At 58.3% G+C, this 18,486-nt stretch overlaps 6 protein-coding genes across 6 annotated transcripts; 4 read left to right on the top strand and 2 right to left on the bottom strand.

Moving 5' to 3' along the window:
* Window positions 1-155: 155 nt before the first annotated feature.
* Window positions 156-669, top strand: PHYSODRAFT_392139 (hypothetical protein; the record flags this gene model as incomplete). The annotated part of the gene is made up of 2 exons (XM_009527514.1): window positions 156-521; window positions 628-669. Coding segments are annotated over 2 exons (408 nt in total), but the record flags the coding sequence as incomplete, so codon positions are not given.
* A 361-nt stretch (window positions 670-1,030) lies between these two features.
* On the top strand, window positions 1,031-1,984 carry PHYSODRAFT_440653 (hypothetical protein; the record flags this gene model as incomplete). The annotated part of the gene is made up of 2 exons (XM_009527513.1): window positions 1,031-1,143; window positions 1,291-1,984. Coding segments are annotated over 2 exons (807 nt in total), but the record flags the coding sequence as incomplete, so codon positions are not given.
* A 572-nt stretch (window positions 1,985-2,556) lies between these two features.
* PHYSODRAFT_314431 (hypothetical protein) lies at window positions 2,557-5,223 on the bottom strand (the record flags this gene model as incomplete). The annotated part of the gene is made up of 4 exons (XM_009527512.1): window positions 2,557-2,587; window positions 3,233-3,280; window positions 3,669-3,745; window positions 3,835-5,223. The coding sequence occupies 4 exons, from the start codon at window positions 5,221-5,223 to the stop codon at window positions 2,557-2,559; spliced, it is 1,545 nt and encodes a 514-aa protein (XP_009525807.1).
* A 3,546-nt stretch (window positions 5,224-8,769) lies between these two features.
* PHYSODRAFT_559639 (hypothetical protein) lies at window positions 8,770-9,798 on the top strand (the record flags this gene model as incomplete). The annotated part of the gene is made up of 1 exon (XM_009527511.1): window positions 8,770-9,798. One exon carries the CDS (start codon window positions 8,770-8,772, stop codon window positions 9,796-9,798), a length of 1,029 nt encoding a protein of 342 aa, XP_009525806.1.
* Window positions 9,799-10,984: 1,186 nt separating this feature from the next.
* PHYSODRAFT_502347 (hypothetical protein) lies at window positions 10,985-11,593 on the bottom strand (the record flags this gene model as incomplete). The annotated part of the gene is made up of 3 exons (XM_009527510.1): window positions 10,985-11,167; window positions 11,235-11,340; window positions 11,472-11,593. The coding sequence occupies 3 exons, from the start codon at window positions 11,591-11,593 to the stop codon at window positions 10,985-10,987; spliced, it is 411 nt and encodes a 136-aa protein (XP_009525805.1).
* A 2,506-nt stretch (window positions 11,594-14,099) lies between these two features.
* Window positions 14,100-15,792, top strand: PHYSODRAFT_559636 (hypothetical protein). Its single transcript, XM_009527509.1, has one exon. It carries the CDS (start codon window positions 14,165-14,167, stop codon window positions 15,779-15,781), a length of 1,617 nt encoding a protein of 538 aa, XP_009525804.1. The 5' UTR covers window positions 14,100-14,164; the 3' UTR covers window positions 15,782-15,792.
* Window positions 15,793-18,486: the final 2,694 nt, after the last annotated feature.

Raw genomic sequence — 18,486 nt, 5'->3', positions numbered from 1 at the left:
GTGAAGCAACTGCAGCTTCCGCCCCCAAGGGAAACACTGCAGTTTTTGACGCCTAACCACCGATCCCTAATTTTAGCCGCCAAGTTGAAGTGGTCTGCTACGAAAAAGGAAACTTCAGTATTGAGTTGCCTTGTCCGCCCGCCATGGCCGCGCCGCTGCTGGAGCTGGAGCTGCCGGACGCGGAGGTCGAGGGCGACGGCGTCTTCGAGGCGCTCGTGGACGCGAACCAGCGCTGGCTGGGCCGCTACGCGCGCCTGCACCCGAGCTTCAGCGTCGAGCCGGCGCTGCTGGCGCGCAACAGCCTCTGGATGAACGCCTTCTTCCAGAAGAGCCGCATGACCACGAGCGCCGCGTCTCCGCAGGCCAAGAGCCTCATCAAGAAGCACCGGGACGCGGTCGTGGAGCGGCTGCGCTCGACGCCCGTGGCGCACTCCGAGTCGCCCTTCTCCACGTGCGTCGTGGACCCCATGGCCGCGCTCATGTTCGCCGCCTCCATCGACCGCTGCCCGCACAACAACCTGGTACGAAGCCGGCAAACAAGCGAGCGCATTGACTGTGGGATTGTGTCACCAACAGCTTTGGGGCTGCTGCCTATCGTAGGAGGATCTGCTGGCCGAGGCCTGGGAGCTCATGCACTGCGCGTCGATTCGAGCGCACGCACTTCGGTCAGGTGCGGTCGGATGGAGTAGAAAGCATTCATACAAGTTACTTGGTGTTTTGGGCTGATAGTGGGGCTGCGTGTATTTGCACCAGGTTTCGCTGGCTGCGTTTTCAGGATGCTAATGCAGTTCACGGAGACCCAGAAGCGTGTACGACACAGTAGAAAAAATACCCTCTGCAGGTCGAATTTGTGTACGACTGACATGTGACGATGCTTGTTGTTGCAACGTTGTTGTCGTCGTTGTACTCGTTGCTGCTGTCCCTGCAGATTCCGTGTTTACGGATTCTCGTGCTGCTCGCCGAAGAGGACAGTGCTGCGGTGGTGAACGCATGCAAAATTGCGGCCCAGGGACAGTTTTGGCAGCCCAACATGTTTGTCTTTTCGTTGCAGAAGCGGCACCAGGACAACTCGACGCTGTGCGAGCTGGCCGCGAGGCTGCTCGAGTGTTTTTCGGTGGAAATGCCGATCCCTCCGCCGATCGTGTTGGACCAAGCGTATGATGAAGACCGGGAAGTGTTTGCTCGTCTCGGAGGCGACGCTAGCCCACTGCGGATTGCCACGGCCCCGCTGTCCCCATTTCGGGCGTCGGGGGAAAACATCGCGCTTCCTTATTTGACTGGAGGCCACAGGAGTCAAAGTCCGCACCGACCTCTTTTCTCGCCTACGACAACGATATCCAAGCTGTACCAGGAAGCGCCTTCTCCGTACTGCCCCTCGATGAAGCTACCGCTGACGCGCCCTCCGACTTCTCCAGTGGAACAGACCAGACGGGCAAAGATTTTCAGTATGCCAAAGCTCGCCGCTGTCGAAGGCCCGCGGCAGTACCGATGCAACACGCCTAACGCGCCTCCTACTCGGCTTGAGAGAAGTATCGACGTGGAGGCCAACAGAACTCTTGATCCGCTGTTTGGGTCACCGCCTCAAAGCCCGAGCGGTACTAGTCCAAGCAAGCGACTCGTTGTGTCTGAAAAATACTCGTGGAATCCTGAGTGCATCAACTCTGTGAGCGGATTCGAGTGGTGGTGGCGTTCGTTACCGCAGAACCATGCGAGTCTTGAACCGACTCAAAAACTGAAGATGGTCACGAAAGCTGCCGTGCGCCTGCACTCAAAAGGAGAACTGCAGCGGGCTATCGAGTTGTACCTGCTCGCGTTGACATCGGCGACCAATGACGAAGTGAACTTCAGACTGCGAATCAACCTTGCCTGCGCGTACGAAGCAGCCGAAGACCTGCCGTCCAGTGTTGACGAATTTCGACTCGCGTTGGAGCTCAACCCGAACGATCCTTACGCGATTTACAAACTCGGAAGCGTGCTTACTGCGGCCGGTGAGTTTGACGAAGCACGCGCGCACTTCGAGTCGATTCAGGATAAATACCCTCAAGCAGCAGACGGCTTAAAAGCTCTTGAAAGCGCAGTAGAAGCCCACAGGGTAGAAGAAGAGGCTAGAAAGGCAGCAATCGCGGCGGCTACGCTGCGCCGCTCTCCGCCAAAGGTTGTATCACCGAGAGTTTACCTCCCAACACCTCGAGAACCGGTTGCTCCTACGACGCCAGTAGCTCAACCGCCTGCTCCTCGACGAAAGAAAGCCCCAGCGGTGAAACGAGAGCAAGCAGAAGTCAGCGTCACACCTAGTGATACAGCGGGGGTCCCTGGTGCGGACAATCCAGTGAATATCGTGCCCCCGCCTAGACCAGAGACAGCAACAGTTGCTACATCGACGGACGAGCATGTATCATCGCCACCAAGTCTGCTAGAGATTCTGGTGAGGCGTTGCCAGGAGGCTCGAATCAATATGCTGGACATTTTGCACAAGCTGGATCCTCAACAGAGAGGCTTGGTCAGCCGAGGGAGCTTCATGAACGTCCTTCGGGTTATCGCTGGAGCTAGTGCCTCTCAAGTGGACGATGAAGCAGTCCAGGCTTCTCTCAACATTTCCGCGAGCAACTGGGTAGAGCAGGAAGGCCAAGCGAATCTTAAGTATGGCGGCTTCCTGGACGCGTACGAGGAACAGCACCAAGTGGAGGCGGCACTGCTGAGCTCAGGGGAGGTGGTGCAAGTTAAGCTAATGATTGACGACCTGATCCGGCATGACATGGCATACCTATCGCACCACAACGTCTCGGAATGGATGCGTGAAGGCAGCGAGCGAGCTGCCGCAGAAGTGCAGAGGACCTCCTCTGTGGCCTCGAACCTCAGCTCTTGTGGTGACGAAGCTACGGCGGCAGTCCCTCCTCACATGCAATCTGCATTGGCTGAACGCACCCAAAGCGCCCCCGACTTGCAGCCCAGCGAAGAGGAGTCGATCTCACCTCGCGGTCGTGCTAAGAAGGATCGAGCTCGAGAAGAGTGGCTGCTAAAGGCAGAAAAGGCTCGCGTTCTTGCCAGGAGGCAGCAGCACTGCATGAAATCCCTACGAGATATTGCGGCACGAGCAAGAGCGCATGTCGTAGCTCGTCGAAGCGCTTCTGCGTTCCTTATTATGGTTGCTCAGAACGCACGCGACGAGTTGAGCTCGCGCAAATTACGTTGCTTGACATCTAGACTGGAAGAGGCTCCAGTGGAGACCCACGCCGACGGTGAAGGATTGGACCAGGCTGTGGCTTCTTCTTCTTCACAACTTGCCAGTGAGTCAGATGTGAGTGGCGATGGCAGTCATGTCAGGACCGTCAGAGAGTTATCCGCGCAAACGTACGAGTTTTCGGTGCGAAGTGCAATCTCTCGGTTGCAGAATACTGACTTCGACGACGTGAAGGTGGTTGCTGCTCGTTTCGCTGCTTTCTGCCAGGTACCTCCGTACTTCTTGGACATCCACGACGCTCTCTCGGCAGACTAATAGCATCATGAAATATAAAGACGAAGCACCTCATTAACGTTTTGTGGGGGAATCGAGTGCATTTTTCGGGAATACAATACATGCTGTCCACGTGACAGCAGCTACCACTTAACGCCATATGCAGTACTTCAGCTACGTCGCGGCAGACTACCGCGCGCATACATGTGCTCACGGGTTGTACATGAAGTCGCGCAAGTATTGGGCCATGTTCTCCGGCTTGGGGACGGTGGCGAAACCTTGTTCGTAGCCCTGCAAACACAAAACACGCACACAACCATCGTCAGGTTAATCAGCTCCGCCAACGTAAGTACAGGAGGAAGGAGGAAGGGGATACGTACATATTCGGCGACGGCTTCTGCGATCTTGAGTGACACTTCCCGGATTGAGGAGAGCGGAGGGTAGACGCAGCCAGTCTCCAGATCGGCGGGTGTCGTGAGACCTGCGAGCGTCTTGGCGGCGATGATCATGATCTCGTCGTTGACGTGGGTCAGGCCAGCCGCGACCACACCCAGACCGACACCAGGGAAGATGTACGAGTTGTTGCCCTGGCCAGGGACGCAGAGCTTGCCGTTGATCTCCACGGGGTCGAACGGACTGCCGCTCGCAAAGATGCACTTGCCGTCCGTGAACGTGTAGGCCTCCTCAGCCGTGCACTCGGCCTTGGACGTGGGGTTGCTCAGCGCGAAGATGATCGGGCGCTCGTTGATCTCGCTCATTTTCTTGCAGACCTCCTCATTAAAAGCCTTGGCGATGGTGCACAAACCGATGAGAGCCGTGGGCTTGATGCGGTCGAGTGCCTCGACCAAACTCGGGCATTCAGGAGCGTCGTGAGCGTACGGCAGCTTGTGCGGCTGCAAAGACTCCTTGCGTGACTCGACAATGAGACCACGCGAGTCCACTAGCCAGATCTGCTTGCGAGACTCCTCCATCGTCTTGCCAGTCTCGCGAGAGATAGCCAATGCAATGAGATCAGCGATGCCCGTGCCAGCAGTGCCAGCACCAAGGAAAACAAACTTCTGCTCCGAGATCGGCTTGCCCGACAGGGGCACAGCGGCCAGCAGGCCACCAAGCACGACGGCGGCCGTGCCTTGGATGTCGTCGTTGAACGTGCAGTGCGTGTTCTGATACTTGCGCAGCAGGTGGAAGGCCGTCGAGTTGCCGAAGTCCTCAAACTGCAGCAGCACCTTGTCGCCGTACTTGGCATTGGCCGCGTTCATGAACTCGTCCACGAGCTGCTCGAACTTCTCGCCGCGCTCGCGCTTCTGGCGCAGACCAATGTAGAACGGGTCGGCCAGGTACTCTTCGTTGTTGGTGCCGCAGTCAAGAACGACGGGCAGGCACATCTGGGGCGGCACGCCGGCGCAGGCCGTGTACAGCGACAGCTTGCCGACGGGGATGCCCATGCCGTTGGCGCCCTGGTCGCCCAGGCCGAGGATGCGCTCGCCGTCCGTGAAGCAAATGGCGCGGATGTCCTTCTCCGGCCAGTTGTCCAGGATCTCGGCGACGTGGCCGATGTCGTTGATGGAGATGTACAACCCCCGCGGGGTTTGGCGGTAGATGTGGCTGAACTCCTGGCAGGCTTGGCCGACCGTGGGCGTGTACACGATGGGCAGGAGCTCGACCGTGTTCTCCATGAGCATGCGGTAGTACACGTCCTCGTTGGTGTCCTGCATGCTCTGCAGAAAAATGTACTTCTCGATGGGGGACGTCTTACGGCGCAGCTGCATCATGGCCCGCTGTGTCTCGAGCTCGATGGAGGTCACAGCCTCGGGCAAGAGGCCGCGCAGCTTGAAGGCCGAGCGCTCCTCCTTGGTGAAGACCTGGCCCTTGTTGGCGATTGGCGTCCGCATGAGCGCGAAGCCTGGCTGCGACTGCACTCGACCACAACAAGCAAGGTTCGTTAGTCGTTGACATCGGTCCGAGCCTCATACCGAAGGAGACCGTTGTGTGCCACGCACCGCGGAGAAGTCTTCGACCTCCTCGTCGAGGGCCACCGCCTCAGCAGCCGCGGAGCTCGCGGGCCGCTTGTGGTTGAGCTTCTTCAGCGCCGTCGAGGACCTCTCGGACGCAACGTACGAGATGGCGGCGCGGGCGGCGGCCGCTTGGGTCCGGCGGAAGGCGGCGCTGCGGAGCGTGGAGATCATCGTATCGGGAAGGGGGCGAATCGAGAAGTGAGCTCCTCGGCCGGCCCAGCGCGAGCGCGTGTTGGGTCTCGCCTTGTCGGGCAGCGCGCGGAACTCGCCGCCGCCCTATCCATCCGAGCGGATCCACCATCGACTTTGACGTCAAGATCGACGTGAGACAGACCCAGCGCGGTGCCGCGGGGCCAATCTCTGCTGCCGATCAGCGAAAGTGCAGCCGCAGAAACACGGGCGAGCGCTGCTGCTTGGTGGCGAGGCGTGTTTGCGCGTCGCCCCGGGAAAAATTTCGTGGCAGTGCCGCGCGTGGGGACCCATGTACGGAGCGTCAACCGTCCATGGACGGCGACGGGGGTCGTGACTCGGCTGCGTGATCAGAGCCACAAGAACTCTCCCGACGCCGGGCGTGCACGTCAGCACCCCACCCACGCGTTTGTCGGAGCTCAGCGGTTCACGGCGGCAAACGGCGTGGTTCCGGAGAGCACCACGAAAGGGCTTCGCAGCCGCACATCCCAACTCACTTTTGGAAGCTACATTGGTGAGTCGTGCTTCTTGTATGTCGTGGCGAACGTGCATCGTAGAGAATGTGGTGGCAGCTACCTTTGCTTTGAGGTTTATCGCCGAGTCAGCAGTTAGTTGATTTCCTTCCTGCGCCACGGTTATCCTCGAACGTGCTTCGCGCCTCGACGTGCTTCACAACGCGTAGCTATGGCGACTCGTTCTTCTCGGGTGGTGGTGCTGGGAGGGGGAGGGGATTCTGTCGTCCTTGACGCTTTCGTAAATACACAGTGTACCAACCAACTTCGGAGCCCACGTCAACGCCGAGGCGCCGTTGCCGGCTCCGGTGATCAACTCCAGCTATGAATGATCGTTAGAAGAGCAGACTCCCAGTTGTAGGCACAGGCTGTGTGCCGTGTCACGGTGTGTCCTCCAGTTCGCATTCGCATTTTCAGTGCTTAATCATGAGTCAGCTTCAACATGCGCATACCGCGTACGCGAAATGACGATGAGAATGGCTACGTACACAGTCTTTCCGGGAGGGGGTGAAAGAGGGCCAACGGAGGTGAGCATTCCAGCGAGCCGAGCACTGTTCTCGCCAGGTGAGAGAATCTTTTTATCGCAGGAGCGCAGCGAAGCAAAGTACCCCCCACTGGGTGTCATCCGTCCTGTACCAGATCGTCCCGTTGTAGGGTGATGGGCAGCCAATACAAATTCTAAGCTTTGTAATAATATTGGCCAAATCAGACTGTGTACGTAGCCTTTAGCAAATGACGATACCTGCTGACACCAACGTTGACGCCGGACTTGATACGCGTTGCACAGACTCTGGTAGCTCTCCAATATGCATCTACCAGCTTGACCTTCAGCGCATAGTACACTCGCAAAAACCATGATCCGATGGGCTTCAATGGCAGTCAAATGGAGCGAAAAACCGGAGTGAAAAACCGGAGCGAAAAATCGATCGTCGACGGTGGAGAGGAGAGTCGAGGAGCTCCGACGGTCGCTGTTGGTTGGAGCTCTCGATGTTGTCGTCCGTAGCAGCCGATTCAGGTGGAGAACTTCCCTACAATGGGACGCAATTCCATTCACGAAGAGGTCGGCAGCGCACATCCGAGCGAGGGGCTCGACTCGCGATTGTCAGCTACACGTACACGAGTAGCTGGCGTGTACGTATGCACACACACACGGGAACTTTGATTTCTTCTGGCAGCTCGACAGTACATGTATCGTCTCGCCACATACCAAACGGTGAACTTGGGCTCACACCACGGCGCTAAGACCCTAGGAAAGTGAGTCCACGCGTACCACAGACCTCGCACGAGCCGCTACTTTCGCTTGACATTCTTCGCTTGACTGCAGGTTCCAGGGGCGAAAACTAGACTGGAAGCACGCCGCAAGCAAGCGACCCGGCATGGAAGAACGGCTGGAGACACGCTGGCAAACTCGGCAGTGGATGGGGCGCGATTTGCGCTCTCCGAGAGAAACGCGGGGGCAGTTCTGCATGCATGCGAGTCGAGAGCTGGAATATCCGGATCACCAGCCGCGGCTATTGCAAACTGAGCGCTACAGTATTCTTCAGCGTTCGCGCCCCGCCGGAAGCGCCGAGTTGAGAGCGGCCAGCGGCGCCCGTGCCATTGCGTCCTGCAACTTGCAGCAGCGCGCATTCAGCGCCAGAACCCGAGCGCGTCTCGCCTGAAGATGCCGATGGGGACGCTTTGAGTGGCTGCGCTGCGCGTTGAGGACGGTTCCCTTGCAGGCGAGATTTGACGACTTGAAGCAAAGATACGACTGGTGTTGTCTGCTTGGTCGTCCGCGGGCAGTCAAGTGACCGGAATAAGTGGGGCTGAAGCCATGTGTTGCGGTGGTGGCGGACCTCGCCCAGGTCGGTGGTCGCATCGGCGTTGGCGACGGCGATGGAGAAGCCGCGGGATAGCTCCCAAGGCTCGCCTTCGTACCGACACCTTCACCTCCAAGCAGCAGCGCGCTGAGCACCATCCGTTTGTCTGCTTGGAGACCGCCGCAACGGTTCGAAAAGACTGGGGATCCGCATCACGCGGACCCTCCGAAAAAGCCGCAGGATGCCGAGCAACAAGAACCTCTGCGAGTACAAAGGAATGGATGGATGGAGCACTTGCAGCTGCCATCCCTAGCGCGGCGCTAGACCACCAGCTTCGAGCGCGGGCAGGTGTGCGTGGAGAATCGAAGGGTGACGTCACGCGCGTGGCACTTGAAGAACGCGTTGCGCAAATCGCGAGCTGCGCAATAAGTGCGCCGCCATCTCCGCCCGACGCCCCAAGCCGATAGAGTACAGTATTGCACGATATGCGTCGGGCCGACTGCCAGGCCAGGAAGAGATGTGCTGCTGCCCGATGCCGTCGGGCGCCGAGCGATTGCTCACCCCGCTCCAGAGAAACACACGCTCTGGGCCGCACAGGTCGCGATCTTTTCGTCACACGCGCATACAAAGACCGAGTGCGCCCACTTAATCTGGGCCGCTGCCCATCCTCTTTGAGCTTCAGCCCAGCCGAATCCAAGCGCGCTACGTACCCCCCTCTTCCTTCCAACAGCCCCATTGCCCAACTTGCCCGCCGCCGCCGCTCCGCTCTCCTCGCCCTCCCCGACCGACCGCGCACAATGCTCTCTCCTTCGCTCGCCAGCGCCGTGACCGGCTCGGCCGTGTGGCAGCAGAAGCACCGCTCCACACTCCACCCGCTGGCGCTCAGCGCCTACCGCGGCAGCCCCCTGGCGCTCAGCGCCAAGAAGGAGCCCAAGCCCGAGAAGGCCGGCGTGAAGCTGCTCGTGGGCGCCGGCGTGTGCCTCACGTACGAGTTCGCGCTGGGCCACTACCTCGAGTTCATCAAGATCATGAAGCAGACCAAGCCGCAGTTCTCGTACGTGCACCTGACCAAGGAGATCATGCACGCCAAGGGCCTCGTGGGCATCTGGGACGGCTTCTTCCCGTGGGGCGCGCTGCAGGGCGTGGCCAAGGGCTCCGTCTTCGCCTGGGGCCACTCCATCGCCCGCACGGCGCTCACGCCGCTGGTCAACAGCGACAAGATCGGCAAGGGCACGTCCGAGGTCATCGCCGGCGGCATCGGCGGCGGCTTCCAGGGCTTCGTGCTCAGCCCCACGCTGCTGCTCAAGACGCGCGTGATGACGGACCCCGTCTTCCGTGAGCACATGACCCCGCTCGAGACCATGTCGCGCTCCATGCGCATCGGCGTCAAGGTCATCCACAAGGAGGGCGTGGCCGCGCTCATGAAGGGCTCGGGCATGTTCTCGGTCAAGCGCGTGGCCGACTGGTCCACGCGCTTCTTCTTCTCCGTGCAGGCCGAGAACCTTGTGTACAAGCGCAACAACCCCGAGCGCGTGCTCACGACGAGCGAGCAGGTCATCTCGTCGCTGCTGGGCGGCCTCGTCAGCGCGGCCGTGACGCTGCCCATGGACGTGCTGGTGGCGCAGATCCAGCAGGCCTCCAAGGCCGGCGTCAAAGTCTCAGTCGCGGAGCTCTTTCGGCAGCAGTACCGCGCCGGAGGCCTGAACCAGGTGCTGACCTTCGGCACCACGGGCTTCGTGGCGCGATTCGTGCACGCCAGTTTCACGACCATGATCATGAAGACGGCGACGAGCGTGGTGTACGACATGGTCGAGGGCCGGAATTAGAGGAACCATCGACTTACTTCCAATCCAGCTCTTTGTCCTTTCGGTTGACGAGTGCCCGAGCCTCGAGAGCTTGGCGCACCGATAGAAGGAGAAGCCAGTACCTGCCAATACCAACACAAAACTATTCATTCGCCATTATATCGCTCAGGTTGAAGTCGTCTGAACAGGGACTGGAACTACAGCTTTGCATCGACTGTCTTACGACCATGAAGGTGGAATTGGGCCAAGAGAGCTCGCTTCCGCCCCAAGCGGGCTGGCGCCGGACCAACGAACCGGAGCTGCTAAAGCGGTTCAAACTTTACCAGGAGGCTAATATTGTATTGTGAACGCGTTTCGCGGTCAGTCTCGCTACCGAAGTAGTTCAACATTCGCATGCGTCGGGTTATCTCTCTCTCTGTCGTACTCTCTGCCCTCGCCCACAGTCCGTCGTGTGGCACGTATGCAAGTAGCGCGTCAACGAGTGCTTTCCACCCCTTCCGGTCTTTCGCACAGAGGCGGAGAAGGTAGAGGTCACCCGCTGTCTGGAGTCGGTGCCCGGACGATAGGGTCTGGAGGTCTGCGTCGAGAACTAGAGGAAGCGTTAGTCGTCGTCTGCCTTGCCACCTGCCGTTGTTACTGGAGGCTAATATTTGTATTGTGAACGCGTTACGCGAGCCGTCTTACCACCTTGGTGGGTCAACTTCCGCATGCGTCGGGTTATCTCTCATCTCTCTAATTCTCTCTGTTCTCGACCAGAGTCCGTCAATCGGCACGTACGCAAGTAGGGCCTCCGTCAGGTGCTTCCAGCTTTTTCGATCCTGCGCGCAAAGGCGAAGGAGGTAAAGATCGGGAGAACGACGAAGACGGTGCCCGGAAGAAAGAGTCTGGAGGTCGGCGTCGAGGATGGAGGCTAATAACTAAGGTTAAATAGACTTCCTTCTCTCTCTTGAAGTCGTCTGATCCTGTAACCTTACGATTGTTGCTTCTCTGGCCTCGCGGCGTCGGCTGCTGCGGTCGATGCACTGTCGACAGGGGCGAATGCAGGCGGGAGGAACTGCGTGTAGCGGCTAAGGATGAAGTTCTCGGCCTTCTGCATGCGCTCGTAGTCGTCGTCCAGCTCGTGGTCGTATCTGCACAACAAATAAACGATCAATTCGGTCAGTCCAAGGGCGAAGCGATTCACAGTCTGAAGCTGTAGCGTCGGCGCTCACCCCATCAAGTGGCACAGTCCGTGCGCCATGAGCACCGGCAGTCGCTCCTCCAGCGTCGTGACTTCTTCGAGTTCCGGGTCTTCGCACTGACGTCGCACGTACGCTGGACTGATGTAGATGTCCCCGAGATAGCGCTCCTCCTTGGTCTTGACCCGCGGGAATCGCCCTGGAGCGCGCACCTGCAACGCCAGCGAATCCATTATTGAGCAACCATGGCCAGTCAATCCACTTAGACTAAAAGCTTACCTTGTGGAACGGGAAGGACAGGGTGTCCGTGGGCTTGTCCTTCTTGCGGAACTTGCGGTTGAGCTTCTGGACGTGGTCATCCGTCGTCAGCATCACGCCGACGTCCCTGTTCGTCGCCGTCGGCAGCAGCACAACCAGTAGGTGAGAATGGAGACCAAGTTATCCCTCCACCAGTGGAGGACGCTCCTCCTTCAACGCTGTCCGGTGCGATCAAATTTGGGCGGTTGCTGCTCATACCAGGGTCCTCCGGGGCAGTTGAGGCAGCGCACCATGGCCTGCACTTGCGCCTGCAGTTTGAGCAGCGCCCGCGGCGACAGCGCCGCTCTCGTGCCCGCGAGCGCCTTGGACACCTGCACCATGATTGTCAGAAAAACAACTGAGGCGATGCATACTTTAATCAAGTCAAACTTGCAATGACCGGCAGAATCTTGCGGGGTCGTACACAGCGTTGTAAAGCGATTGTCCGCCAAGGGGACCCCTGCCGAGGGAAGTGCATTAACGAAGATCAGTGCCACTGGCAATGCGTTGCTTTATGGTACTTATTGGCATCTATCCATAGTTCTGCGTGAAATACGTACTGCAGGAGTGCGTCCCTCTTTCAGACGATTACACGCGTCGGTACACTGCTCAGTACGCCTCACATACACCCCACCTTGGGCACTCTTAGTAAAGCATGATCCGAAACCAAGCACCGTACAGTACGGCCAGTGCTTGGTGCTCTTATCCGCTCTGCGCATTGTAATTCTTGCCGCCATGCTGCCGACGAGCTCCTGGGGCTACAGTATCTTCGAGAGATGGCCTCGTTATCCGGTACATGTCCAGAAGCCCGCCGCCATTTGCCTTGCAGTGTGGCTGGCTCACCGCGAGCCAGGGCCGATGATATTATACCAGGCCCGTCGATATCTGTTGTTGCCGGACATCGCGGTGTGCTGCATGTACCGAGGTGCGCCATCGTAGCGAGCAACGAGCAGAGAGCACCATACACCATGCACCGCTCGCCAAGGCCTCGCCGGTGCTCGAACTTCTAGTGGAAGTCGTCCACCAGCCCTGCTCACTCAGCGGTGCTCGCGCGATTTGGATCACTTTGCTCCCGCCCGCTGCTGTTCCGGCCGCCCGGCTGTCCAAACACTCGAACCAGCAGCGTCGACGCTGCCTCGTCGGCCTGCACCACCAGAGAGAGAGAGAGTCTGGTAGAGCTGCTGCGGCGGCGGAAGCTCAGCGCGGCGACAATACTCGTGGTGGCGGCGTGCCGACCGAGACTCTCGACGGCACCATCAAGTGCAGCTTGTTAAACGACGTGCGTTTTTACGGTACTTCGGCCGTTTCGGAAAGATCGCGTGGCTCCGCTAGTCGAGTCCGAGGGGTGACACCGGCTCAGCGAGTCAACATGCGGCCAACTGGCTCACGCAGAGCCTCCGCAGACAGTGGAAGTACGCGGAAGTTTTGGCTTGCAATGCAGGTGATGGCAAAATGCCATTGGCAATGGCTATGACGATTAGAGCGAATAATGTGCAGGAGAAGAGTGATGCATGCATGTAAAGCGGTTGCCGTTGTCGCTGCTACCGCTGCAGGAAGCAGCGCATGCTGTAATCGACTGCCAAAATGATACCTTCACTGTCGGCAATGCCGACACGACATGATAAGCGCTGCTGTCCACGCCGATATCTCCGCGAGGATTCCACCACGCTGTGAGCGCTACGCCCACACGTCCTCCACATGCGGTGATGTACCGATATTCGCAAGCAGCACTTGCGTTCCGGTTGCAGACGCAAGGACGAAGCCCTAGATCGAGCCTGCCAGCACGACCTAGCCGCTTTCGACGCTTCGGCCGACGGGTTCCACGTGCAGTTACTGTTGTCGTATGGCGCCAACATCGGAATCGCCGTGCGACCGTCGCCATCCCGACTTCAAGCAGCTCGCCATGCCACCAGAACGCGATCGTGGTGGCGAGGCGCCGCCAGGAAGCCCCTAGCTGCAGTACTGTACGGTGCTTGGCGCGCGGCGAGCAAAATGCTGGTGGCGCTGCTGCCGTCTGCACAAAGACCGGGCGCACGTGACGAGGCGCTGTCGACGGGCGGCTTTCGTTTAAAAACCCCGGTCCAGAGCCGGGGCGTTTGGGCTTTTCAGAATAAAACCCGGGATCAAGAACCCACCGATGGGCGCTCTTTGTTGAAGCGGTCTTGTGTAAAATGCGCCCAAGCAGCAAAGCTGCAGGGCGGTTTTGACAGCCGAAAGACAGCGAGCCCCTCTCTTGTGCGGAGCCCGCCGCCGCGCTAGAGCGCCACGTGTCGGGCATGCAGGCCTCGACGACGACGTCACTGCACTGCAAGTTGCTTCGCAAAACTGCGTCAAGAGGAGGCAGATGCTGCCGACGGCGGCGGGAATCGTGGACCAACCATTCAAACGTCGGAGCAACCAACTTGTTCCCTCGCAGGTTGGTTTTTAATCATGAAAAGGTTGGTGGCAGCGACACTTTGCTGGAGTGTTTGCAATGACAAAATACACGAAGCGCCAGCGTTCGGCGGTAACATAGCCGTTTACGCGGTCGGGATCGCTTACGTTGCCTTTCGCTACCGCTGGCCATGAAAGTCATGCAGGTCTGAAGGGCCGAGCAAGAAGCGCGCCTGCACCAAGCAGCGTGTCCCAAATTCAAAAGACCCATGCGTCCCGTTTCTGTTGAATCCTTGAAAAACCCAGGCCCGTTTGTGAAATCATGTGACGGCGCTTTCCTCTTGCAGAGACTATTCCCATACAGTTTCCAAGTCATTTTTGGACCCGCGCCCCTTCACACGGGGACCAGAACAGAAACGAGCGAGCCAAAACTGACGTGGCTTTGGTCTCCTTCAGTGCTTCATTCTGGTATTTGCCGTCTCGAGCGCATTCGTCTCCTCCACCTCCAAGCAAACCGCCACCCCACCACCGCCACCACCATGGCCAACGCCGGATACACCGCCATGCGCACGCCCATCGCCAACAAGGGCCTGGCCTTCACGGAGGAGCAGCGCCAGCAGCTCGGCCTGCGCGGCCTGCTGCCGGCCGCCGTGTCGTCGACCGAGTTTGAGACGGAGCGCGCCATGGCCCAGCTCCGCCGCAAGCCGTCGCCCATCGAGAAGTACATCTTCATGCAGAACATGCAGAACACCAACGAGGACGTGTACTACCGCATGCTCATCGAGCACACGCCAGAGCTCATGCCCATCGTGTACACGCCCACGGTCGGCCAGGGCTGCCAGGAGTTCAGCCACAACTACGCGCAACACCCGCGCGGCCTCTTCATCTCGGTCAAGGACATCGGCCACGTCGCCGAGATCCTGGACAACTGGCCGGAGAAGGACATCCGCGCCATTTGCTTCACGGACGGCGAGCGCATCCTCGGCCTGGGCGACCAGGGCGCCAACGGCATGGGCATCCCCGTCGGCAAGCTGTCGCTGTACACGGCCTGCGCCGGCGTGCCGCCCCAGATGTGCCTGCCCGTCGTTCTTGACTGCGGCACCAACAACGAGGAGTACCTGGCCGACCCGTTCTACATTGGTCTGCGCCAGAAGCGCGAGCGCGGCGAGAAGTTCGAGCAGCTCGTGGACGAGTTCATGAACGCGGCCAAGGCCAAGTACGGCGACAAGGTGCTGCTGCAGTTTGAGGACTTCGGCAACTCGACGGCCTTCCACCTGCTGCGCAAGTACCAGAACACGCACTGCACGTTCAACGACGACATCCAGGGCACGGCCTCGGTCGTGCTTGGTGGCCTGCTGGCCGCTGTGCCCCTGTCGGGCAAGGCCATCTCGGAGCAGACCTTCCTGTTCCTCGGCGCCGGTGAGGCCGGTACGGGCATTGCCGAGCTGATCGCCCAGGCCATCGCCCAGGAGACTGGAAAGTCCGTGGAGGAGTCCCGCAAGCAGATCTGGCTGGTGGACTCGCGCGGCCTCATCGTCGACTCCCGCAAAGAGTCGCTGCAGCACCACAAGCTACTGTTCGCCCACGACGCCCCCGCGTGCCCGGACCTCCTGTCGGCCATCGAGCAGATCAAGCCCACGGCCCTCATCGGTGTGTGCACCATCGCCAAGGCCTTCAGCAAGGAGGTGTGCCAGAAGATGTGCGAGATCAACGAGCGCCCCATCATCTTCGCGCTGAGCAACCCCACGTCCAAGGCCGAGTGCACGGCTGAGGAGGCCTACACGTTCACGGACGGCAAGTGCATCTTCGCCAGCGGCAGCCCGTTCGACCCCGTCCTGTACAACGGCAAGCGCTTCGTGCCCGGCCAGGGCAACAACTCGTACGTGTTCCCGGGCATTGGCCTCGGCATCGTAGCGGCCGGCCTGACCCACGTCGACGACGAGGTCATGATCATCGCCGCCAAGACGCTGGCCAGCCTGACCACCCCCGCCGACCTGGAGACCGGCTGCGTGTACCCGCCGCTGTCCACGATCCGCAACGTGTCGCTCAAGATCGCTGAGACTGTGGCCGAGTACGGCTACCAGAAGGGCTTCGCCACGGTCCCCAAGCCGGAGAACCTGACCCAGTTCCTGAGCGAGTTCATGTACAACCCCTAAGCGCTCGGTGCTTGCGCTGCAGTAGTTCGCAGCACAAGAACCGCTCGGAAGGACCGACCACCGCTCCTTCCGGTGGAAATTTAGCGTCAGTGTTTTGAAAGTTGAATGCACTTATATTGAAGACATCATTGCTGCCTGCGTTTCCCGCTTCTCTGCACTTCTGAAGTTTTCGCTCGTCGAGCGCAGTGCTGCTGACTCACCTCAGTTCTTGCTAGAGAATGTAAACGGATGAGCCAATCCGTTTTGAATAGACTTGAATCCAATCCGCGGCAACCGGATTTAAAACGGATCAAATTCGGATCGAATCCGTTTGGCGTGGGAGTTCATTGGACAGAAATTGACCAATCGTGCTTCAATGTTACTCTGTGTATTTTGTTGTACCTGATTGACGTGATACGAGCATATCGGCCAGTAGAGGGCAAACCGCAGTCGGGAATCCCGACTCGGGATGGGCTTGACGGTCAAGCCTTGACCACTACGCGGGAGCCGCCAACCTCAAGGAGGTAACCGGATGAAACCACGGTACTTCTACCTCACGTTCATTCTCCATTTTGCTTCCAAGGCCACGGAGTACGTGGCACCAACCCACGCCCTTCAGGTCACACGTCAAGTCCGGCGGTGCACTGCCGCACACAAGTCCCATCACTACGAACCGAAGGATCGCTGCCTAGCATGGACGACACCGACAGCATCTCTACGGTTTCTTCTATCGGCCCGTCCATCTCTTCCGTCGGTGTTGCTAGCTCCGTGGGTCACAAACGCAAGCGCAAGAACGCTTCTGATGTGTTCGAGTACGTTGAAGAGCTCAATACAGGTATCTACAAATGCATGCTGTGTACGGCTGACGAGCAGATCTGGAGCAGTCGTAACACTGGTAACTTCCGGAAACACCTCGTTGACTATCATCCTGAGGACTACGGCAATTCCAGCGCCCTACCATCGAATGCTCGAGGCAGCATCCGCATAGCCGCCGCGGTGATGACCCCAGACGCTGTAAAAAGCTGCGTCGATAAGCTGATTAAATGGATCGTTGTGAATTCACACTCGTTTGCGGTTGTCGACCAAGAGGAGTTCGTGGAGGTTTGCAAGGCGTTGCGTCCGGAGTACAGTGTTCCGTACCAACAGACTATCCGCAAAAAAGTCCTCGGTCAATGGAAAGTGGAGAAGGATGTTGCTCGCGTAGAGATTTGTCGCGAAGTGGCTGGACGCCGTGTCAGCTTCACGACCGACCTGTGGACTTCCCCGTCAAAGAGAGGCTACATGGTAGTTACAATGCACTTTATTGACAGCAACTGGGTGATGAGGTCTGTCATTATTGCGTTTACACGCGTGATGTATCCACACACTGGTAAACGGCTCGCCGACCACTTCATTCGCGCAGTGAAAGACATGGATGCCTCACTTCTCCGCTGTATGTGGACGATCACTGCCGACAACGCCACCAATAACACAACCATGGTAGCTGAGATCAACGAACGGTTGCAGCGCGATATTGAAAGACTTTCGCGAACGGCTCAAGCAGAATTGACCGACCCTGGATCGTGGTATTGGAAAGTGGCAGTTTCCAACGCTGTTGACCCGCCAGCCCGACAATCAAGTTCAATCAAGGGGCGATCAAGGCGAGGTCAAGCGAGAGACGGAGATGGCTGCTTCTGATTGGATGATGACATTACCCTCGGTAGAGTGACAGGCAGTGGCCGAAGCCTCGTCGGGTCCTAATAGAACCCCGAACGAGGCTTCATGGTACCCACTTTTAGGTACAGATGCATTTAGTTACGTACTTCGGCCGCACTTATTAGTGTAGCCGCGGTCGTCATTTGATGTGTCCAGAATCGCCTTATTGCGATCGTTCACACTAGATATTTGTATAGGGACATAGGACTCATCATAGGATGACCAGAACGAGGCCCCAGGGCCTCAGAAAAATCAGTAATAAAAAGACAGTCTTCCCCCAAAGCCAACATGGGTCAAGTCCGACTTCGGTAAGTGTAGCTAGCTTATTGTAGTGCCTGGATACGCTCGGCTGCGTGTGGATGCCTGTCGGGGAGCTTATCGTGCATTGACCGAGAGTTTCCTCGGCAGCGCCAAGAGTTGGCGTGGCCGGAGAGGCAGGAACGGTATTAGAGTATCGTTCAGTATATATTTGTGGGATAAGAGTTCCCTGAGTGTATTAGTCTACATACCGAGGTTTTACCTTGGTTCCCCTGTATAAGGCCTAACACGCCGGTACCCTTCCTTTCTGAGGGACTGCAGTGGGGTTGCGCGAAAGCGCTACATAGTATCCTAGCCTTAGCTCGTGGCTAGTGGTACAGGTTTTTGGGTTGACCGAAGACAACCTAAGGTGCACAGAGGCGCTTGCAACCGACCCGGTGTAAGGGATCGTTCCTGGTCTTCAGGTTTTGATCCAATAAGCGCTTACCTTTGCGGGTTAGCGTGTTGTTGGTGTCTCTAATACCTTTTGGTAGAAGAGAATTTAAGTGGTATTACCACACCACAGGATCGCCACGCGGGCAAACCACCAGCTCGACTTCAAGAACTGTTGTTCAACTACGATGCACCGCGCATGTTCTGCAGTTGACAGTAAAGGAAGGTCTCAAGGAGTGTCCATTTGTCGATTCTGCAATTGGCCATTTGCGTGACATCGTGAAAAAGATTTCGGAGTCAACTAAGCTGTCTGAAGCGCTTCAAGGGGTGTGCAGTGACCT

Source organism: Phytophthora sojae (genome assembly GCF_000149755.1).
Source record: "Phytophthora sojae unplaced genomic scaffold PHYSOscaffold_4, whole genome shotgun sequence".
In the NCBI taxonomy this organism is placed as follows: Eukaryota; Oomycota; class Peronosporomycetes; order Peronosporales; family Peronosporaceae; genus Phytophthora; species Phytophthora sojae.
This window is presented reverse-complemented; position numbering and strand designations above follow the sequence as displayed.

Bases quoted from the DNA above. Each gene is read 5' to 3' on its own strand.
- PHYSODRAFT_559636 (XM_009527509.1), top strand. From the start codon at position 14,165: ATGGCCAACGCCGGATACACCGCCATGCGCACGCCCATCGCCAACAAG.